Here is a 23987-nt window from a genome sequence, read left to right on the forward strand (position 1 = left end):
GGGTGGGTGCGTGTGTGAGTGCGTGCACACAGATTCACCCACACACAGTGCTACTGCTAGGGACGCAGTTTCTCTTAGTTCCCATCCCCCACTCCCTCTGACCCTTTCCAGAATCTTCCCAGACTGTCAGTGCCGGTTTCTCCAAGTCTTGAGAACAGCTCCAGCTATACCCCGTGCTGTCTCCCTGGACACTGTGCGGGTAGTGGAGTCACCATAGCAACGTGGCCCCTGTGGACATGGAGCTGTCTGCAAGGACAGTGCTGGGCGTGGGCCAGGGCCCCAGTGCCAGGGGGAAGGGATGGACCCCGGCAGCTGAGCTGACCCGGCTCTGGGATCCCAGCCCCTGTCTGCCCAGACAAGGAGTCCAGCAGGTGGGGATGAGAAAAAGCACTTGCCTTCCTTGTGGATCTGAGGCAGAAACCCCAGCTCGAGCGTGGGAGGAGTAAGAAGGGGCTTTGCAGACAGGATGAGGAGGCTCCAGGCGGACCTTAGATCCCAGCGTGGCCCTCATGCAGCTTCCTGGGCTCTCAGAAGCATTCCTGGGCGTGGGGTAGTAACAGCTTCCTGTTAACTCCCGAGCCTGTGCCCTCAGCCTCTGCGAGTCACCAAGGCCAGCTTTCAGCCAGGGGCAGCCTTTCGTTCACAACCACCTGACAAGGCCAAGTTCACTGTCCCCACCTGACGGAGCAGAAAACGGAAGCCCTGTCACACACTGCTAGGCAGCAGGGAAGAAGTTTAAAACTAGCTCTGTTGGACCACAAAGATGATTGAGATGTTTCATTAGAAAGCAAGACTATTCTGATTTTTTATTAGCTGGCTTATACCAGAAAAAAAAAAAAAGTCAACTAAGTTCTTAGGGATCTGGTAACCACCTATCCCAGCCAATATTACCAAAATTTTTGTCTCAGATTTTTTTAAATTAAGATATAATCCACATACCATAAATTTTGCCCTTTTAATGTGTACAATTCAGTGGCTTTTGTTGACCCTATTTAACATCTCTGAACCTTAGTTTCCTCTTCTGTAAAATGGGGATGATAATAATAGGGTTGTGAGGATTAAAGGAGATCATGTATGTAAAGCATCTAGTGCCTGTCACACAGTAAGGCTTCATACATCTTAGCTGTTATCATTATGTATGAACGAATGATGGGACTATGTCTGGATAATTGTGTTCACCTCTGGATACCATTAAGAGAGACACTGATAAAGCAGAGTAAACTTGGGATAAAGAGGCTGGGAGGCCAGGTGCGGTGGCTCATGCCTGTAATCCCAGCACTTTGGGAAGCTGAGGCGGGTGGATCACCTAAGGTCAGGAGTTCGAGGCCAGCCTGGCCAACATAGTAAAATCCCATCTCTACTAAAAATACAAAGATTAGCCAGGCGTGGTGGCAGACGCCTATAGTCCCAGCTACTCAGGAGGCTGAGGCAGGAGAATCACTTGAACCTGGGAAGCAGAGGTTGCAGTGAGCCAAGATCGCGCCACTGTACTCTAGCCTGGGTGACAGAGGGAGACCCTGTCTCAAAAAAAAATAAAAAAGAAGAGGCTGGGAAAACCAGTTGATGCTGGCCAGCTTGGTGTAGGTACCCATGGCAACTTCTGGCCTTCTGTGGCCTTGCTCTACCAAAACTGGGGCAGGAACAGACTTGGGTCCTGCCTAAGTCAAAGCCAAGCTGGTGGTTGCCTCTGCCACCTTGAGTGCTGAAAGGGGCTTTGGGGCAGGCAGCAAGGGAGGTAAGAATGACACAGACGGGACCTCTGAGGATGCTGCGGCCATGTAGTGGTTGGAATCTGGCCTAAGAAGCCAGTTTGGCCCAGGGCTGCCCTGAGGGACGCTCAGAAGAGCGTGACTCAGCTTTAGCTCCCAGCTGCCTCTACTTGCTGACCACCCCAACTCTTTTATCTATTTTTCTACTTAAAAAAAGTATGTATATTATAAGCGTGGCACTCAGTGAATTTTCACAAACTGAACTCAACTGTGAATCCAGGATCCATATCAAGAAGCAGGACCTTATCAGCATCCCAGAGGCCCTCCCTGTCTCCTTCTGGTTCCTATCTGCCCCAACCCTCCTCCCCTTGCCAAAGGGTGGCCCCCATCCCAGCTCCTGCATGCACAGACAGTGCTACTCAGTGTGCACTGAGCCACCTGGGGGTCTGGATGGAATGCAGCGGGTCTAGAAGGGGGCCTGTGCATTCCTGACACACTCTCAGGGGATGCTGATGCCACATCCCCAGACCGCACTTGGAAGAGCAGGGATAAGATTAGTACCTGATGCTTTATTTTTGTGTTTGTCTCTTGGAGACTGATTGTGTAAGATAAATGGGAGCACCAGAAGCCTGGTCTCCTGGGGCCCAGCTGTGGGAGGGAAGGAGCTCCTGGGCTGGAAGACACTGGATTGTGGCCCCCACCCTCGAACCTCGGGAAGCAGGGCGGTTCCTGCTGTCACAGCTGGCAGGGTGGGGTTCCAGTCCCGAAGCACCCCTTCGGCCTCTTCACTCTGCTCAGATGGATGGCAGCTAGGCAGGGGTGGGGCAGGGGAGGCCCAGACACTGGACTGGGGAGTGTGATGCCCTCTTCCTGCCCTCCTAGAGGTACTGGGATTTTCTAACTCTAACTAGAAAGGTAAAGGCTGCCTAGGAACACCCACTTGGCCTCCCAGTAAATTCAAGTCTGGTAGGAATTAATGAAACATTTTTAGTTAAAAGGCCATAAATCTGTGGTTTTGTTGTTGTTGTTGCATGGGGTTTTCTTTCTGAGGCAGTTGAGAAGTAAAACAATGTAATAATGTGGGTTTGGGGCTGTTTTTGCAGGTGGCTGTCATGGCTGGCCATGGTAACATGCTTTGTGATTTCAGAAGGCAGCAGGAAGGCTGGGCTAGGAGATACCCACAGGGTTTGGTGGTGGCCTTGCCTGGCAGGTCCAGACCAGCTCAAAGAGAGGGTCACAGGGACTGGCTGTCACAGGGCCTGATTGGGCCAACTGGAGTCCTGGATGGGGTACAGATGCCCGCTTGATGACAGTGGCCTCCCCACCCCCAACTCCCTTCCAGAGGAGGGGGCTGAGTGGGGAACCAGGGACTCCCCAGACTCCTGAGCCAATAAGCAGATGATGGCCTCCCTTCCAGACACCCCACATGTGGGCCACTCCAACCCCTGGCTCTGCTCAGCACTCTTGTTCCCACAATTCATTCATTCATATGATAACATCCCCAGGCACCTGCTAGGCACAGAGCATGGTCCTCGAGGAGCTGGCAGTGTAGATTGAAAACCTAAGTAAACAAACAGTTCCCATTTACTATGTTGTGTACACTGGCAGAGACAGGCCTAGGGGAGTGGGTAAGGCCCAGAAGCAAGGGACAAATCAGGGAAGACTTAAAATAAGGGACCCCTCTGAGTGAGCTCCAGTTATTTCTGGAAGTCCTAAATGATACACCATACTTGCCCACAGAATTCTCAACAGCTGCAATCACATGGTGTGGCCACTCAGTCCTTCCTCACTGGCCCTGACGCCCACTTGTCCATGTCTTCTGTCCACAGAGCTGTATGAAGGCACACAGCAGCACCCTCCCCACCACACCCCACCCCCTCCTGCCACTACCCATCTGAGAATGCTGCGTTTCCAAAAAGCTCCCCAACCTCCAGTCCTGAGGCACCTTCTGGGGTTGTGGGGGAACAGGAAGAAAGGCCTCTTGCTCATTCTGCATTGTTCTGTGGCCTGAGCCAAGGCTGCCAAGGGCAGTTGTGCACTTTCTGCACTACACAAGGGTGTTGGCTTCAGGGGCAGGAGCTGAATTTCGGCCTGTGATCAGATCTTTGAGCCAAGTTCTTGGAGTTTGTTGGCTTCAAGGGCCTTGAGGAGTGGAGTCCTTCAGAAAGGGCCCAGACGGGGTGCCTTTCAGAAATTTCTCCTCCCAGAGGAGAAACCTCTCTCTGATTTGCCCCAAGGCTTCTAAGATGGCCCCTAGGCCCTGACTCGGGTTCCAAAGTACTCCTGTGGGTCCTGAGTCACCTTTGCCCCCTGCACCGTTCCCCCAGAAAGGCTCTGCTGTACTCTAAACTCCAGAGAAGATTTTCTGTACAGGTCTTACCCAGAAGACCCTGAGCAAGACGGGGTCTTCTGGGGCTGTTTCTAGAGGCTGCTCTTCAGAGTCTTATAACTTGAGGATTTATCTGTCGCCCTTGCCCTAGAAGACAAGACGGGCCCTGGAGACCTCAGGCCTCTCAGCTTCCCCACCTCATACCTCACAGTGCTCTGGGGCTTGCTTTGGGGCGCTCTGGGAGTTTCTTCCCTCCTTCTCACTATTGATCACCTAGGATGAGCAGTCAGAATGAAATAAAAGGCCCTTGAGAGAACCTTTTGGACAGCAGGAAAGTGACTTGCCCCTGTGTCCAGCCAGCCACCAGGGCTTGCTCCTCCATCTGACTTGCTGGCCTGAAGCCCACATGAATCTGTGGCAACAAGGAGACCTGGAGCACAGTCCCGTCCATCATCTGTCAGAACAGGCCTGCCAGCAGAGGTTGTATGTCCATTTTCATGTTGATCCCCAGAAGGGCAATGAAAGCCCTTCACCCTCCCAGGCATGCTTCATGAAATCAATGGAGCAAGCGGCTGAGCAGAATTGTTCTGGGCATAGATTTTTCCTTCCATTTGGAGACTTGCTCTCATTTCTTTTTCCTTTTTCATAGCTGGGACTGAGATGGGCACTGCCTGCCTAAAGTTTGTCTTCCCCCATGGATGGATTATGTTCAAGGCAGTTCGCAGAGGGGGCTGAGTACCTGATGGCTAAGGGGAGAAAAAGAAAGATGTTAAATCAGAAAAATAAACACACGTAAGACTTTAGGAGAAAAAGTGAAGTAGCTATTTGGTGTTGACAAATCAGTAGAGACTTGTATTAGTGGTAACATATTGGAAAACAGAATCATTAGAACCCTTCAGATGAAACCTTCTAGTTTATTTGGCATCATAGAGCCACATAGAAGGGAGGCACCTGGGATGTCATTAAATGAAACCTCCCTCAGTGCAGGAAATGCCCCTGCAGCATTCTGATGGAGGGGGAGAAGGGGGGAGTCTTCCAAGCTTTGCTTGAATATGTGGAGTGATGGGGAGCTCACTACCTGTCAGACAGCATGTGGAAGGGGCAGCTGAGGCCATGAACTCAGCCTCTTTTGCTATCAAATGCTCCAGTTCTCTCTGTGGTCTTCCTTTAATTTGCTTGCTCAGGCTCAACTTGCACATCTGTGGTGACAAAGAGTTCATGACCTCCTAAACTGGCCCATCCAGTCTGATTGTCTCCTCTTGGCTCCAGAGATTTAAAGGTGGGCAAAGCAGGCCCTGCCTCCCAGTAGCTTCATCTAGTGGGAGAGGCAGACAGGTAATCAGATAGATGTCATCTCTGTGTGACCAGCAGAGCAGAAACATGCTTGAAGGCAGAAGTCATGAGGAGGAAGTAGTCATGACCTCCCTGCAAGGTCTCAGTGGGCTTCTCAGAGGAAGTGGCTCACAAGTTTGGATTTCAGAGGATGCATGAGAAGTTGTGAAGAACAAGGAATGGCATTTTGGGTGGAGGAAACAGCGCGTGTCAGACCCGGCAGCATGAGCCAGTGTGATGTGAGGGGAAAGACTGAGCAGGGCAGGATGGCTTGAGAAATATCAGAAGAGGTAAGGTGGAGGGGGCTGCACCCTGCCTGCTAAGAATTTGGAGTTTAACCTGAGGGCTCTGTGGGGCAGCGATGGGTTTAAATCCCAGAAACTTAAGCTGGAGTAACACCTAATATGGGGACTCACTGTGGAGCCCTGGCAGTAGGTGTCTGGTTATTGTATGCAGGAACGCTCCCAGAGACAAGGTGGTTGGTCAGTTCTCTACACCAGACAGCAATGGGATGCAGCATTGAGAGTCTCCAAGACAACCCCCAAGTTCAATGATTCACTGGGACTCTCAGGGCTCAGCACACAGTCATACTCGCAGATATGACTTATTACACTGAAAGAATACACAGCAATATCAGCAAAGGAAAAGGCACATGGGGAGGCGAAGTCCAGGGGAAACCAGGTGGCAGCTTCTGATAGCCCTATCACAGCGGAGGAGCACAGGACACGCTTAATTCCCCCAGCAATGAGTAGCGACCACATGTGTGAAATGCTGCCTAGGGAAGCACATTAGAGATGACACGCCCAGGGTTTTTAGTCGGAGGATGGATATGTCGACACCATCTGCCTACTACGTAACAAAATTCCAGACTCCCAGAAGGAAGGCAGTGCTCAGCATAAACCACGTTGTTTGCACAACCAGTTCAGGCACAGTGAGCTGCTCTTATCATGGAGGGGATGGTGGGAACTGTCCAGAATCCAAGCTCTCAGATACCAGCCAAGGACCAACCTTCAAATCAGACCTTTTTAAAGATAACAGTCTCAGGCCTGCTATGTTAACTCTTTTCTGCCCAGGCATCCTCAGCTATTCTTCACTTTTAGTTTATGGCAACATATTGCAGTTTCCAGATGCCAGATTAAATTTATAATATTGAATTTTAACTAACTTGACTAATTATATGATTGAGTGAATTTAGCCCTCACAAAATAGACAAGTGGCCTGGAAATGATTGCTTCAAAGAAAACCTAAGTCAAAGCAAATATTAAGAATGCTTGCACACCAAGGCCAGATGCAATGGCTCTTGCCTGTACTCCCAACATTTTGAGAGGCCGAGGCAGGAGGATCACTTGAGTTCAGGAGTTCAAGACCAGCCTGGGCAATATAGCAAGATTTCGTCTCTACTAAAAATCAAAAAAATTAGCTGGGCATGGTGGTGCATGCCTGCAGTCCCAGATACTCAGGAGACTGAGGTGGGAGGATTGTTTGAGCTCTGGAGATGGAGGCTGAAATGAGCTGTGATTGTACCACTGTACTCCAGCCTGAGTGACAGAGCAAGATCTCATCTCAAAAAAAAAAAAAAAAAAAAAAAAAAAAAGGAATGCTTTGCACACTGGAGTGACACATCTCCTCAAAATAGATCTTTGTCAGCCACAGGATGAGGTAAAAATGATGATATTACTTCATCTTTGTCCTTTTTAAAATGCCCATGGTCTGTATATGGTCATTTGTAAAATTAAACATGTTCTAGAGAACGTTATCAGAAATGCTGTAGACCATTGGTCTTAACAGTCATGTCACTAAATTAGCTTTACAAGTGTGCTGAGGTCCCTGGAGGGTGTTACAGGTTGGTCAGCTACCCCCTCTGGGTGTGTCCTGGTCCTTTGACATCCGGCTCCTAGGTGTAGATGAACCTGATTTGAGTTGAGGAGACTCCATCTGAGGAGGAGGCAGCAGCAGGATGTCGGGGAGAGAGGCCTGGACCGGGACAAAGCATTGAGTTCCAGGCTCAGCTCTGGAGCTGTGTGGCATGGTTAAGGGAACTATCTTGAATGCGCTGGGCCTCAGTTTCTTCACCTGTTAAGGGATTTCCTCACTTAACTGATACCTCCAAAAAATCACCTTGGTGTCTGTTATTGTTGTTGTTATTTCTTTTTATTGTTGTATACTTTGCCTCTGTCCTAATAATACTTGTTGAAGATGAACAAATGAACAAACAAACGAATGAGTGAATGAATGAGATGAACTGTCAAGTCCCATGCATCTCTGACAGATGACAAATGTATTATCTGTTCATTGAATATGCTCAGGTCTAAATTCTCTATCATTGGCTCTTTCCCCCTCCCTGTTTTGTATATTTTTCTCACATCCTTTTATGAACATCTGGGTAATAATGTGGCCATTCTACATTCTTTCTAAAGCACTGTGGTTCATTTTTACCCATCTGAGTTCTCCTTGTTTGTGAAATTAAAAAAAAAAGAAAATAGAAGGCTAAGCATCCACCTGTACCCTCGCAGCATTCATGGTTCACAGGCCTGTGTTTCTGAACAAGCGCTGTGATACTGTTGTCCTTCCCTTGATTTAGTGGGTCAGCCTTGCAATCTAAAAATAGTTCCTATTTTTACAAATAAAATGGAAATGCAAAATGTTCTGTCTCTGAAAACCTGGAGAGTCAAGTTGCCGGAAAGGCAGGAGCAGAATGAATCCGTAAGGGGAATGGGCTGGGAACATTTCTTGGAAACTTCCTACATGTGTTGGTGGCAGCCAGCCCTGAACTAGAAGGGGCCTGGGGAAGCCAAGCAAAGCTACTGTGCTCAGTTCCTCTGGATGCAGAGGGCCTGAGCTGTCTGCTGCAGCCTGGCTGCCTCTCTTTTTCCCCTACCACATCCAACTTTCTGCCTTGTGTTCAGCCAAGGCAGGTTGGAACCTTTCAAAGGAAACTAAGCTCAACAGAGCTGAGGGAGAGCAAAGACCCAAGCTCAGAGCTGCAACTCATGGGTCACGTGGCTTTTCTGTCCCAGTGAGTGGGAGGCCCCAGAACTCAGTGGTGCACAGCCCAGGGCTGGACCATGATGTGGGGCCCACCTGGAGATGTGCAAGTCTCCTGGGTATTAGAGGGTGTCCAGTCTAAATGGTGAGGGTTGGGGGGTCTGGGAGTGATACAGTACAGGTGAAGGTGGGCGTCCTGGAGGCCCCTAAGACCTAACAGGTGGTGGCCAGCCTGTTCCAGCCTTCAGGGATCCAAGTTGTAGGCTCCTGTCAGGGCCGGCTGTTCCCATTAGCCACCAACCCAGGGCTAGGGGTCAGGGCACACCTTGGTCCTGGGGAATAGGTGAGAGCCAGACAGGGCCTCAGTCCTGAGCAGGGAGCAAGGTCTAAGTGTGGGCTCAGCGGCCAGTCTGGCCCATGCTGACTAACTGGCCTTCTGAGGTGACACTGGACAGTAGTAGCCACATGGCCTGACCATGTGGGGAGAGGGCCGGGCAGCAGGAAGAAGGAAGGGAGGAGGGGAAGTGAAGGCCAGAGGGCTGGACCATCACCTTTTGGTGGTATCTCAGCAGTCCTGGGGGCCCTCTGTGGCTCTCCCTCTGTCTGGCTCTCTCTAGGCCCATCTAAGGCACGATTTGAATCTTGCACTCCTGTGTGCCTAGTGACCTGGGTCTGGTAAGTGGCTGATAGAACTAAATGCCTATTGAATGGAAATTTGATTGAAAGATGCCAATGAAACTCAACTATATGCAGAGGGGAGTATTTGTCCCCATCATAAAGAGTCCCCTTGCAGGGTGGACTCATACCTGATGAAGTCCGTCTACCTAAGGAAGGTCAATGCCTCTGTTTTCTCATGGCCTCTAGGTCAGGACCTGGATTCTCACCGTGGGCTACACGACCGCTTTTGGGGCCATGTTTGCAAAGACCTGGAGAGTCCACGCCATCTTCAAAAATGTGAAAATGAAGAAGAAGGTAATCACTCTCCTTCTGTTTCAGGGTATTAGTAGTGTTCACCCAGCATTTATCTAGCAAGTATATACTACATTCCAGGCACTGAGCTATTTGCTGGGGATCCAAGCTAAACACAATCCCTACCTCCTGCCACCTTCAGCCTACTGGGGAAATCGGACAGTTAACAAAGCATTTATAATACACAGTTATCAGGGCTGGCTGGGGACATGTGGGGGGTGCTGGGGTACAAAACACTCAAGGGAGGCTTCATGGAGGAAGTGCCACCTATGCTGGGGCCTGGAGGGTGAGTGGGAGTTGGCCAAGCCAAGAGCATAGGGATGCTGGGGACCTTGTCAAAGGAACCATCCATGGCAGCCTGGGGATGGGAGGAGGGTGGTCAGGGGCCAAGAGAGGCTTGGTGTGGCTGGGGCATAGGGCTCGTGGGGACAGGGTACAGGAAGAGGCTGGAAGGGAAGACAGGAGCCACATTAAGGAATCTGCACTTTTAACTTATGGGCAATAGGGAGCCCTTAAAAGAGAGGAGTGAAACAGGGCTGGTACCTGATTTAATGATTCCATTTTCAAAGAGGCCCCTGTAGGACAGGAGCTCAGCCTTCACACTGTGGACCGCATTCGCCACCCGTGCGGTTTGGTATAGACATGATGTTGCCAGACCTTGACTCTTAGTCATAGAGAAACTTTGTCCACCATTGTCCTCTTTAACTCTTGCAATGGTACTGGAGCTCCCCTTTCTTCTGGATAAAATTTGTGGCAAGTCTTGTGATCTTGAAGGTCCTCTGGTTAGTAACTATTATAATATGTAGAGTCTATTGTTATATTCAAAACTTCAAACAGCATTGATTGGCACAACTTCTCCCTCTCCCAGCTCAGGCCTGCAGCAGGCCGGCCACCTGCCTTGGGAAAAGGAGTATAGGCTGGCCGCTTCTGTCTTTGGCCAGCCTGCATTCTTTCCCCATCATCCCATCCACCCAGGTGTCCAACCCCTCCAGAGTTGGAATTAGGAGTGGTGGAAGAGGCAGGAAATACCTTACTTGCTCAGAGCTGGCATTGGGCTTACTGGGCCTGGCAAGGATTGCAGTGGCCCCTTCAGACTCCTGGGGTGCTTTTCTGAGTCCCTCATTACTGGGACTTTCTCTCCTGCCGTGCTCTTGATGCAGGTGAAATGCTCCCCCAATTGGCTATTTGTGGCTTCTTCCTCTGCTCCTGAGCATCCTTCAGTTCTCCACCCTGGGGTCACCTCACCCCTCCAGCTAGTCCTGGACAGGGCCACACAAACTCTCCCTCACCCATGGCCACATCTGGGGCACAGAAAGCATTCCTTCATCCTTTGTACCTACAAACTCAAGGACTGAAGGTTGATGTCACTGTAGTAGCTGCCTCTCTTTTGTTCCATCCTCAGAGCAGCTGGCCAGTCCATCATCCACCTTTAGGTTTCTCAAGCAGGAGTCGGACACCAGTCCACAGGGTCCCCCAGGCTGCAAAGACTCCTATCAAGCCACCCAGTGATCTCCTTTTCACTGGAAACCAAGGCCTCTCCCTTGATTTGAGGTCATGGAGGAAGCGTTCCCTCCCAGTCCACCCATTTCTTTCACCAGGGTACCATGACACCTCTTACCAAAAATCTTCTTCTCAATTCAGTTCCCCACCCACCACACCCTAGCCCCCTGCACACACTCTTCAAATCCTGATGTGGGCATCACCTGTTTACCAACACCTCCTCTGCAGATCCTCACTGTGGGCTCATCCCAGTGGAACATGGAGCCTGTTGTTCTGGTTTTTCATCCGAGCCTGCATTTTGCTCCCTGGCTACCTGGCACCAGTGGCAGACAGCAACCCAGCCCGAGCAGTGAGGCCAACAGGCTAAACAGAAGCCTGGAGTTCTAGGCTCTGCTCCACTGCTGATCTGCCGTATTAGACAAAGCTCTTAGTCTTTCAGGACTTCTGTGTCCTCATCTGTAGAATGTGGACACATTAACATAGTATTGTCCCCTTAGCTGTAATTCTGTGGGCTCCTGCCTGGTGCCCTGGTGATACCTCTCACTCCTCAGGCCCCCCACCCACCTCTTCACTGCCAAGGTTCTTCTTCAGGACTGCAGCCCCCTGTCCTCTCCAGATGAGGTGGAGGTATATTCTGTTCTCTGCCCCCTGCCCCCTGCCCCACACCCGAACCACCTTAGGAAATCCACAGACTGCATTTAGAGGGGGGAAAGGGCCCTGCTCTGCCACCCTGTCCCTGTGCTCGCATGGAGGGGCCGTCTCTGGGCCCCGGCAGCATTTATGACAACTCTCCGTAAGATGAGAGGCCTGGCCACCCCAGTGTTCCTCAGCTGTGGCTGTGGACTGCAATCCCAGAGGACCTTTTGAAAACTACTGGAAGGCGCCCAGGCCAGTTGAAATGAGGGCTTTGGGGCTGGAGCTGAGCATCAGTAGTTTTTCAGCTTTCCCTGGTGATGTTAATATACTGCTGAAGTTGGGGACCTGTGGTCTAGGTCAGGGCTTCTGAGTGCGGCTGCCCTGCAAGCTGTTAGAAATGCAAGTTCCTGGGCCCCGCCCTGACCCTAATGAACGGGAATCCTTGGGAGGAGCCCAGGAGCCTGTGTTTTCCCCATCCCTGGCCAAAGCAAGCCAAGGCTGGAGAGCCACTGGCCTAGGTGGCTTCTGGGGCCCCTCCTGCTCTGCGGCTCTGGTTTAAGAGCTGTTCTGCTCTTGAACCAGGATGACAACTCCATCCTGGTTTGGAAGAAGCACAGTGTTGGTTCCTTTGTGCTAATATGTGATTCATCCCTATGGTCATCTGTGATAAGAAACCTGCCTTTATGCTCTCTAACATGACTGCCAAGCAAGAACACATCAACCGTCTGGCCACAATCGACAAAACATATTGGGAAAACGGCAGGAGTTCAGTTGTCTGGAAGCTCCCTGTGGGGCAGTGATATGGTGTGGTCACCAGAGGCCATGGGCTTTTGCTCACTTCCTCCTGCACTGCCTGAGCTGGGGGAAACTCGGTCCCCGCCAAGGGTCTGGGCCAACTCTGAGAGCTCAGGCTTGCAGTGGGTCCAGGCATCCAGGGAGGAGGCTTATCTGAGAAACAAGCCTCTGACACACACACTTTTTAAACTTTTTTTAACTTTTAAAGTTTCTTTACTTTTTTTTTTTTAACTTTTTAAAATTTTTTTTCTACTTTTGTTTTTAAGGGTAATGATGTCAGAGACAGTGGGGATTAAAACAGTCCCTTAATGGGTATGAGGTTAGAGGACTAGAAGGTGACAGAGGTGGACATCAGAGGATGGTAATTGTGTCACCAGGCATCTAGAGGAAGATGATTGTGATGGTGAGGAGGGCCTCAGGACCAGCGGGGGAAATGACATCCAGGATGGTGAGGGTGATGTCAGGGACAGAAAGGGCAATGACGGCGATAAACTTCATGCACCGAGGGGATCAGGGCCACCTCTATTGAGTTAATGGCACTGAACTCTCCACTTAAAAATGGTTAAAATGGTAAAGTTTATGTGCATTTTACCACAATAAAAACAAAACTGTAACAATAAAAACCAACTTGGTTATGTAAAAAACTGGAACTGTGAAGAAGAGCCCATTTTTGAACTACGCCTGTCAAAACCCTTTCAAAACAATCTGGTTCCCTGATTGAGTGAGTGTGTGGTTTGGGTAAGATATAAATTTCTCTTCTCTACCTTGCCCTCCTGTAATTTGGTTGGTAAATAATACTTAACCACAGCACCGCAAACCGGCTCCTGGAATCACTAGAAAACCCAGAGTAACCCCAAAGAGTTTCTCATACTGGAATAATGTGCTCATCCAGCCTTCATCATTTTTACAACAAAATTAGTACCAAATCTTGTACTGAAAGCCTTTGGCAGTTCATATTGTTCGTTTGTATTGTGCAACCATCATCACCATCCATCTCCAAACCTTTTCATCTTCCCAAACTGAAACTCCATACCCATTCAACACTAACTCCCTCTTCTCCCTTCCTCTCCCCACAGCCATGCCCACCACGATTCTCCTTTCTATGAATTTGACTCCTCTAGGAACCTCATATAAGTTAAACCATACAATATTTGTCCTTTGGTGACTGACTTGTTTTGTTTCTTTTAAAGAAGTTTGGACTTTTTTTAGTGGCCCCCTTATTTTTTTTTTTTTTTTTTTTTTACTGACATATATACTAGATTTATATAAATTTGCAAATGCAATCATTTGCTTTTTTTCAATGTAGTTTTTTATCCTTTTCTTCTTTGCGTAGCTCCCACCCCTCCTCCCTCCATCCATGATGGCTTGCCCTCCCCAAACATACATACACAAACTTCACCCCGTATGCCCTATATGTGCACATTTTTGAAAGCATTAAAGCAAAAGAAGGCTATTAAAGGCTATTAACACGTGTGACTTAATGCTTCCAAATTTCATATTTTTACAGCATGTTACTTTTTTTCTAAAGACCAATTGTAAAATCTTTTTAAATTGAGGAGGTTTATTACAGTCTTTATTTTGCCTCATACTAGGACCAAATGGAAGTGTTGAAACAAGAGTAGAAATTTAGAGATGACACCTTCTGTTCTGGGGGCAGATGCTTTTTGAGGACAATGGAAGTTCACTACAAATATGACTGGGTTCTGTTGCAGACAATAACATGAGTGGGAAAAGCACCTGAGGATAAACCCTCAGACTTTCATCTGGGCTCAACTTAAGGAAAATGCTGAGGGCTTTTAGCAGCTGTCATGAAGCATCTGCCATCTAAAGACGACAGGAGAGCTGAGCCCCAGGGGCACCATCCATGCTGTATTCCCCCTAAATGGTGTTCCCTGAAGAAATGAGTTGGCCCTAGTGGAAGGCCAGTCTGAATAGGTCAGAAAATCTCAAGTTTTTTGAAAAAATAAAGAAATGCCCTTTTCTCTTAAGCAAGCATCAGCCAAGTTTTTCTGCAAAGAGCCAGAGAGTCAGTAGGTAAGACTTTGCAGGCTCTTCTGTCATGGTTGCAGCTACTCAACTTTGCTTTCATAGAATAAAAGCAACCATAGACAAATATGCACATGACATTCATTTAAATGAGTATGGTAAAGTGTAAATTTCTCTTCTCTACCTTACCCTCCTTGTAATTGAGGGTATGCTCATTTAAATGAGCAAGGCTACGTTCCCATAAAACTTTATTTGCAAAAATAGATGGTGGGCCAAGTCAGTAGTTTGCTAATCCCTGCTCTAAACAACCCAGAAGTCACATTTAGTAAAAATCGCTGGATCTGTTGAACATTTATTGTAAGCCAGGCTCTGGTAATCTAGTGTGGGATGTGCAAATATTATCCCCATGTTCTAGATGAGGAAACTGGTTCAGAGTGGGAAGGGAATTACCCAAGATCACACAACTAGTTAGTTCATTTCAAACTTAGATCTGATTCCAGAACCAGGTGCTTAATCATTACTGGGTGCCTTTGCTCTCATCTGCCACTAAGTACCTCCTACCCACAGAGAGAGGACTGCATGTGATAGCATCAGTGAGTACTGACATAACCTAGAGAGAAGTTCAGGCAGCATTTAAGAGAAGAAAGGAAGTCAAAGAATCTAAGAATAGGGAGATGGCCTTGCCTAATGCAAGGGGTCTCTGGTGCCCAGATCAGTGCTTTTTTTTTTCTTTCCTTCCTTCTGTTTTCATTATTTAAGATTATTTTAAATCACCTCTACTTGACATTGTATTTTGTATTCCCACGGGTGTACTTGTATAATTTTCACTACTAGTCTTCCCCACAAACATGCATGTTTCTTAGGGCAGAATGTTTGTTTTGTCCACTGTTGCATCCTCGGTGCCTAGAACAGAACCTGACTCAGGGTAGGCACTCAATAAATATTTCTACAATTAATAAATAAAAAGTGATTCATAACTACTTAGCCTAAACCCATTCAGTCACAAACAGTGGCTACATGCCAGGGTTTGTGAATGGTGCCAAAAGGAAAATAACCATTTCCTCTCCTCTGATTCTCAGCATCTTCCCACCACGCACCCATCCACACATCATGATTAGTCTAGTGTCTAGTAGAGCTTAGGTGCAGTATCACATTTGGCCCCTAGATGTCACTGTGTCTTACACATAAACACAGAATCACTAATTGTCAAAACCCAGGTAATGGTAGCCAGCTGCCATTTGTTGATCATCTTCTCTGTGCCAGACACTGTACTAAATGCTTTCCATACCTCATCTCATTTTATTCTTATACTAACTGTACAATTTAAGGATCACTGACCACACTTTACAAAGAAGGAAACTGAGTCCTAGCAAAGTTAAGCAGCTTGCTCAAGATCACGCTTGACAAGAATTGGGATTAGAATGAGGTCTTCTACTTCCAAAACCTGTGTCCTTTCCTTTATACCTACTTGGAGAATAACACAGAAGCCCTCCTGCTCTCTCCCTCCCCCTGCCCCTGCCCATTTTACAAATGAGAAATGCAGAATGAGAGCAAGGAAGTGATTGGCTCATGGTCACACAGGTATCAAGGAACAGAGCCAGAATTCTAACTCAGGTCCACTTAATTTTAAATCCTTTAGAATTCCACTGCCCCAGCCAGGTGTGGTGGCTCACACCTGTAACCACAGCACTTTGGGAGGCCGAGGCAGGTGGATCACTTGAGGTCAGGAGTTCAAGACCAGCCTGGTCAACATGGTGAAACCCCATCTCTCCTAAAAATACAGAAATTAGCTGGGTGTAGTGGCACATGCCTGTAATCCCAGCTACTCAGGAGGCTGAGGCAGGAGAATTGCTTGAACCCAGGAAGGAAGTGGAGGCTGCAGTGAGCCTAAATTGCACCATTGCATTCCAGCCTAAGTGACAAAGCAAGATTCCATAAAAAAAAAAAAAAAAAATCCACTTCCTCAGACTTCATACTTGAGCCATTAAATTGGAAGGATTTACTTTATGACATTTACAAGAGGAAAATTCTGGTGCTCAGCTTTTAAAGCCATCTATGCCCCTTGCAGGGTATGCCTAGATTCATGGAGGAGGAGAAGCTGCTTGGGCTCAATCTTGAAATCAGGGTAGGAGTATGCCAGCAGAAAGGTGCAGGTCAGGCCTTCCAGGGGTCAGGAATAGCTGGACAAATGCCTGGGGTCTCAAACAGCCCCATGTTCAGCATCACGTAGATATGAGGCTCCTTCCAGCCCATCCCCTAACTGCTAAGCTCCTTAGGCATTTTGCCCCAGTTTCTCAAGACTGGCAGGGAGTTGCCTAGTTCCCCAGAGGGTAAGAGTTAAGCTGGGTTTCTGCAAAGCACCAGCAGTTCACCATATCCTTGAAAATCTCAGAGCGGGCTTTGCCGGTGCCCTGCCCCCAGGTAAAGCGGTTTTGCTGGATTTAATCTCCTTAGCAGTCACTGAGCCAACACTTTCCTCGTGTTCTTTTTACATTCGGTAACATAAAGGCCCCTCGGGTTTTTATTTCTCCTTTAAAAATGGCTTTAATCGTTAAAAACCAAACCTGGTGATATTTCTTAAGCTTCTGCCTGAGTTTTGTTTGTTTTTCTATGAGTCTCTTCCAGAACTACTCCATCACATTAGCTTTTCTGGAGAGTGAGGGGATATATAAACATGAAGTGAATGAAATGCAGGTCAGCTTTGGCACCGAAAATATTTATCCCCCGGCCGATCCCTATCAAACAGACGTAAAGTGGGGTAGGAGTCTCGCAGAGTAATAAAAATATCCCAGGCTGCAAAGAGGAATGGGAGTTATATTTCTTCTTTTTATATTCTTTCATGTCAATTCAATTCATCAGACTTTTAAGTAGCTACTGCATACCAGGCCCTGGTAGGTGCTGAGGGAACACAAATAAAATGGGCTTTCTTTCTGTCTAGGCCTCCCCAGTTTACTGAGGAGGGAAGACATGTATACAACTTAATATAGCTTCTGATTGTTGCTGTAAATGTTTGAGGATGTGAATTCTGGAGAAAAGAGATCTCGGTCCAAATCCAGGCTTCATCTCTTATTAAGTTTATTATATTGAGCAAGTTACTTAGCCCTTTTAAGCCTCAGTTTGCTCATCCATAAAATAAGAATAATAACAATATTTGCTTTTATATGAGACACTGCCTCTGAAACCATCAACCTAGAGGCAGGCACAGAGTAAGTGTTCATTAAATGTTAGCTATTCTTCTCATTGTTGTTACTACTGTGGTTCCTCCTGATAATTAAGTATGTGGACAAAGCGCTATGGAGTAATTAGTTGTGCTGCGGAGTTAGAGAGGACTTCATGGAGGAGGTGACAATTGATCGAGATGTTTAAGGATTATTAGAAGTTTGCCAAATAGAAAGAATAGGGTGTTCCAGACAAAAGAACTAGCACCTACAAAGACCTGGAGGGTGAAAATCACAGCTCGGCCAGGGACTAGGAGTGGCCAAACTTCAACAAAATGCACATATGTGTTTGGGGAGTGATAAGGTCAAGCTTGTGAAAGGCCTTGAATGTCACACAGAGGAGCTTGGCTGGATTTATCCTGTGGGTGATGGGGAATCACAGGAGACTCTCCAGCTGGGGGGTTCATGATGCAGGTTCCCCGTATGACCTGGGCCCCCAGTTGCTGCGTGGGAAGCTGTCTCTCACATCGGCTCCCCTCCGCTCCTTCCCACTTTGTAGATCATCAAGGACCAGAAACTGCTTGTGATCGTGGGGGGCATGCTGCTGATCGACCTGTGTATCCTGATCTGCTGGCAGGCTGTGGACCCCCTGCGAAGGACAGTGGAGAAGTACAGCATGGAGGTAAGCCCTCCATGCCGGCAGGAGGGAAGCCTGCAGATGCAGCCCCTGACACATGAGGACAGTGAGGCTGCACAGCTCCCAGACTGCCCAGTACCCCACTGGGAACACTTCATCAGTTCCATTTCCTTCCATTTGAGACATCTAATTCCAGGGAGGCCAAATATAAGGTGTTGTGAAAGAAGTTGATTTTAATATTAATACACGCAGAATGAATGGGAAATGTTGGGCTTTTTGAAAGAGTATATTTTTATACATTGTAGAAGCCTTCATTTATAAGATCCATCACTTGAGAAATGACATTGCATATTTATCCCAATTTTAAAGTAAATCTCCTAAAAAGTGCTACTAGGGTGTAAACATTCTGAAAGCTCCTTCTAGATACTATATTGTTTTCAAAGTGATGGGCAATATATTTCTTTTCACACATTTGAAATCAGATATTTATTGTTAAAATAAGGAACCTCACATAGAAGTACTGTTAAATATATTTTTTAGTTGTCTTGCAGTCAGCCTTGCCCTGAACTCGCACTGGTCTTTCTAGGATTCTCCAGATTAGGGAATTTTGAGTCCCTTAGGACGTTGTAGTTTTGTTGACTTTCATTTAGAATAGTTAGACTGTCTTTGCGGGCTACAGCTGAGCTGCAGTGGGGTGTGCTATTTGGTAGGATTTCGGTACAGTGTAACAAACTCTAAGAAAATGAGAATCTCTGTTTCTCTCACTGCTTTGTTAGAGAGATCTTTTGTGGGAATTGAGTGTGAATTCTTACACTAAACCAGAAATGGTCATTCTATGCACTGAGGGCAGAGCCTTTTATCCTTCTAGACAAGAAGGTTTTATAGAAAATAAGATGCTCAGCCTCATTTATCTCGAGACAGTGTTTACTCAGCTTGGTAAGAAGTTATGCATGCATTCAGAGCAGCAGCAGAGAATGCCATATAGGAAAGAGATTGAGAACTATGTCCCTCCACCTGCCCACCTTCCACATAGAAGTGGGACTCCAGACAGTCACAACCAGAACTGGTAAGGAGGAAAGACCTGACACTGGCTGTGCCCATGGGCCAAGGGGGCAGGAACTGAGTCCACTCAAGCAGACAGGCTATTTTTGGATGGGGGGACATCTGGTCACCATTCACCCTGCAAGATAGGCAACAGAACAGCTGGGTGGGTCCCAATTCATCCCAAGGGAATGCCCCCTTCATCCCAAGGGAATTCCCTGCCCATCACCAGAATTTAGAAATCCAGACAGGATGTCAACACCAGGAAGAGCTATCATTGGCTAACTGGGCCCCTGAGCTAGGGAGAGACTGTGGCGGTGATAATAATAAGCAACGATGATAATAAGAGCGATGATGATGATGACAGCTGGTATCAGGCGTTAACTCATTTAATCCTCACAGCAATTCTGGGAGGTAGATGCTGTCCTTAACCTCATTTTACTGATGAGGAAACAGAAACCCAGAGAGGCTGTGTAACTTACCCAAGGTTACCTAGCAGGTTAGTGACAATACCACTAACTACCCTCTCACCTACTGCCTAACCCTGCCTTTCAACACCTGGGCAGCTCTTAGCAGTTTTACAGGCTTTCTTAAACCTTTGTTCATTGGCCACAGATCTGGGAAGTGAGTAGGGCAGGGAAATGTTCTCCCCTTCTACAGATGAGGAGAAAAAAGTAGAATAATGGGCAGACTGAGGGCCCAGGAGATCAAGAAATAAGAGCAGGGTGAGTCAGGCAGAGTTTGTGGAAGGCCTGGAGCTGGGCCAGGTGGACAGAACGAGGCACAGTGGCTCAGTGTGGAGCCCAACAGTGGGCTAGGGAGGCTGAATGGCTGCCGCCTCTATTCTAGATGAAGGTGGGAGCTGAGTATTTACGAAGGGTTCCCAAGGCCCCAGCTGTGGCGGGGAGACACCAGCAGTGCCAGAGTCAACAGACTCTGGAAGTGGGGATGCCTGTCCTACTGGTCCGTTTAAACAAGGTAAACCTGTGCAGTCTGATGTGTCTAGCTGATGGTTTGCTATCATGGCTCTTACCTGCCTTCCTTCTATTCTGTAATAAGCACTGCTGCTATCAATGGCTCTGTGCATAGAACCCTAGCACATTCCAGACTTTCCAAGGCTATGGTTCTCAAACTGAGGAGTCCCAGGGTGCTGCAGAAGTGGCTTTCTGTGTAGATAAGGAAACAGAGCCTGGAAAGGTGCTATCCAGGGCCCAGGGTCACCCAGATTGTCCAAGGCAAGGCCCAGATAGGCTGTTCCTGTGTCTCCCTCCGGGGTGTGCTGAGATTTCTCTCAGAACCTTTTCTGGCAGGTGCCTACTTTTCTTCTTTTATTTTAGGGTTGGCCTGTCCCTCTGTTGCTATGGTAACCCTTTGATCTGTCCACCCACAGCCCTGTTTATTGTCGTTTTTCTACAAACAGCACCAAGCCGTTGGTTTCTCTCAGACCCTCCTCTGTCAGACACAACAGGGTAGTTGAACAGTGTGCCCAGGGCCTGAGGTATCCTAAAGTCTCCTTCAAGGGGCTGTTTTGTCCAGGATCTCCAAACAGAAAGCCTAGGCTTGGGGGAGAGATGACGAAAGACCTTTGTGGCCCATCCCTCCCTCCCACTTACCTACTTCAGACACCCTGTGTGCTCCGGACTCTGAGCACCTGAGGATTCCAGGTATGGGCCTTGTAATATGGTACACATCCTAGCCTTTGCTCATGCTGTGTCCCCTTCCAGAATCTTCTCTGCCAAGTATATGACTTCAGCTTCAGCACCAGTGTTACCTCCTATGGAGAGGTGTCCCTGTGTTCACTGGCTCCGCTGGAGTCGAGAACCTGCTCTGCCTCACTTCCTCCCCCAGCATCCCAAACATTCCCCAGTCAGGACTCCCAGCAAGCAACTTCTCCAGGATAGGGCCATGTCTCAGCCAGCCTCCACACAGCCCACCCAGCAAGCACGCCACGGCCGGCATCTTCCATGGGAAGACACAGGTAGCCATGGCAGCCACAGCCTCATGGCAGCCTGCAGGCAAATCAGGGAGCAGACTAAACCTGCAGACGAATAACCCTATCACTTCAGATCACTGTCGACTCTGAAAGCAGTGAGAGGGAAATAAACAGAACCCAGGGCTTGAGAATAACAGGAAGGACCCATGGAAGCGATTCACCCTGAGAGAGCCCACTCAAGGGTCCTTGGAATGCAAGTCCCCTAGAGGCCTACTGGGGGCAGCCCAGTCCCCCATCCTTATTCATTTCTGTGCCATAAATATTGATTGATTGATTTTATTTATTTATTTATTTTTGGAGACAGAGTCTCACTCTGTCACCTAGGCTGGAGTGCACTGGCATGATCTTGGCTCGCTGCTCAACCTCCATCTCCTGGGTTCAAGTGATTCTCATGCCTCAGCCTCCCAAGTAGCTGGGACTACAGGTGTGCACCACCATGCCTGACTAAATTTTGTATTCTTAGTAGAGATAGGCTTTCACCGTGTTGTCCAGGCTGGTCTCAAACTCCTGGCCTCAAGTGATCCACCTGCCTCGGCCTCCCAAAGTGCTGGGATTACAGGTGTGAGCCACCTCGCCCAGCCATTTATATGTCATAAGTATTTCTGTAGCACTTGTCATGTGCCAGGTACTGTTCTAAATGCTTTACAAATATGAACTCATTTAATTTAATCTTTATAATAATCCTGTGAGGTAGGAGATATTTTTGCCCCCATTTTATAGATGAGGAAACTGAGACACAGAGACCTTCAGTGACTGGCCCAGGTCACTCAGCCAGTGAGTGGCAGAGCCTGGATTCCACCCCAGGTGGTCTGCTTTCAATCATGTTGCCACCCAACTCCACATACGGGTGGAAAGGGTCCCTGAGGCAGGGGATGGAGGTCCTGACTTCTGGTTTCACCGCCTCTTTCCTCTCTCAGGGGCTACACACAGCCCCTCTCAGGACAGGCTGACTGTGTGGCTGTGGTCCTGGAGCCTGACTCCATGACGCCCCTGCCACTGCCAAGCCTCCAGCTATGGCTCAGCACCCCACAGCCTCCTCATGCCCCAAAGTGATTCCAGCCTCACTCTCACCTTTTTCACCAGCTATGCATCAGGCCCTGTGAGGGACTCCAGAGAGACAGCAGTGAATGAGATGTGGCCCTTCCTTCAAGGACCTCTTAGAGCAGTTAGGAAGACAGACAAATCAGTGGCTAATTCACAACCCTCATGGTACAGGGTGCTGTGGAGCCCGAGGAGGGACGCCAGTCTGGCCTCATAGGGTCAAAGAAGACTTTTCAGCTGAAAGCCAAGGAGGCCTGAGCTGGTGTGAGAGCACTCAGGCAGAGGCCGCTGCATTTAGAGAGCAGGCAGTGTGTCCAGTGAACCAAGTGCTGAGAGGACAGAGGCAGCGAACACAACACACAGTGCTACTCCAGTGTACATTGGCACAACCACTTGGAAAACTATTTGACATGAGTCATGTCAAAGATGCACATGCCCCACAGCCCAGCTATTCCACTAGGACACATCCCTAGGGAAAGTCTCACACATATGCCCAAGGAGACCCAAGCCTGGGTGTTCACAGCAGGCTGTGAACTGTTTGTAACAGCCAAAAACTGATAGCATCCTAAATGGCCCGCAGGAACAGAATGGATACGTGCACTATGGTATTTTCAAAGAAAGGAAGGCTATACGGCTGTGGGAATGAATGAGCCACAGCCATACACATCAGTTTGGAGGCATCTCAACAACACAGCAATGAGCAAAAACAGCAAGTCACGCATGAATACCCAAAACAGGCTTTCACATGCTTCAAGTTCAAACACTGGAGAAACTGAACAGAATATTGTTTAAGGATACATACATAGGTAGCAAAACCATTTTTTAAAAAAAGAAGACAATTGTTAACACAGAATTCAAGATTGTGGTTACTTCTTGGTGGGCAGGATAGGAGGATATGATTGAGACAGGCACACAGGTCCTGTAAGGTTCTGGCAATTCTGTTCTTCAAATTGTACATATACATTATATCTCCTCTTCAGAAAGTATGATGTGGGGGTTTTTTTGTTGTTGTTGTTTTTTGTTTGTTTGTCTGTTTTGTTTTGTTTTGTTTTGAGATAGGATCTCACTCTGTTGCCCAGACTGGAGTGCAATGGCAAGATCACGGCTCACTGCACCTCCCCTGGCTCAGGTGATCCCCCAGCCTCAGCCCCCCGAGTAGCTGGGACTACAGGCGTGTGCCACCACACCCCATTAATTTTTGTATTTTTTGTAAAGACGGAGTTTCCTCATGTTGCCTAGACTGGTCTCCAATTCCTGGGCTCAAATATTCCACCTGCCCTGGCCTCCCAAAGTGCCGTGATGACAGGAATGAGCCACCATGCCCGGCAGATGTATTTAATTTTTTAAATTTTATTTATACTTATTTAATAGACTTTATTTCTTAGGGTAGTTTTAGGTTTACAGAAAAAGTTAACAGAAGTACAAAGAGTTCTCATGTACCCTCCACCCACCCCCACAATTTCCTGTTATTAATATCTTGCATTGTCTGGTACATTTTTTCAAATGATGAACCAATGTTGATACATTATTCTTCACCACAGTCCATAGTTTACATTAGGGTTCACTCTTCTACGGGCTTTGCCAAATGCATGTCATGTACTCACCATTACAATATCATACAGAGTAGATTCACTGTTCTAAATATCCTCTGTGCTTTACTAATCCTTGACAACCATGGATCCATAGTTTTTCCTTTTCCAGAATGTCATATAGTTAGAATCATAGAGTATGTAGCCTTTTTAGACTGGCTTCTTTCATTTAGTAATATGCATTTAAGGTTCCTACATATATTTTTGTGGCTTGATAGCTCATTTCTTTTTATCAGTGAATAATATCCTATTTCCTGGTAGCTCATTTCTTTTTATCACTGAATAAT

General features: G+C 47.8%; 1 protein-coding gene across 1 annotated transcript in view; it reads left to right on the plus strand.

Annotated features, from left to right (window-relative positions):
* The window catches only part of GABBR2 (gamma-aminobutyric acid type B receptor subunit 2), a 422753-nt gene that overhangs the window by 330070 nt on the left and 68696 nt on the right, over positions 1–23987 (plus strand). Inside the window, exons 12-13 of the mRNA XM_003820625.6 lie at positions 9220–9327; positions 17959–18081. Coding sequence (XP_003820673.4) covers positions 9220–9327; positions 17959–18081 — 231 coding nt within the window. The remainder of the gene's footprint in view (positions 1–9219; positions 9328–17958; positions 18082–23987) is intronic.

This window comes from Pan paniscus, chromosome 11 (genome assembly GCF_029289425.2).
Source record: "Pan paniscus chromosome 11, NHGRI_mPanPan1-v2.0_pri, whole genome shotgun sequence".
Classification (NCBI taxonomy): domain Eukaryota; kingdom Metazoa; phylum Chordata; class Mammalia; order Primates; family Hominidae; genus Pan; species Pan paniscus.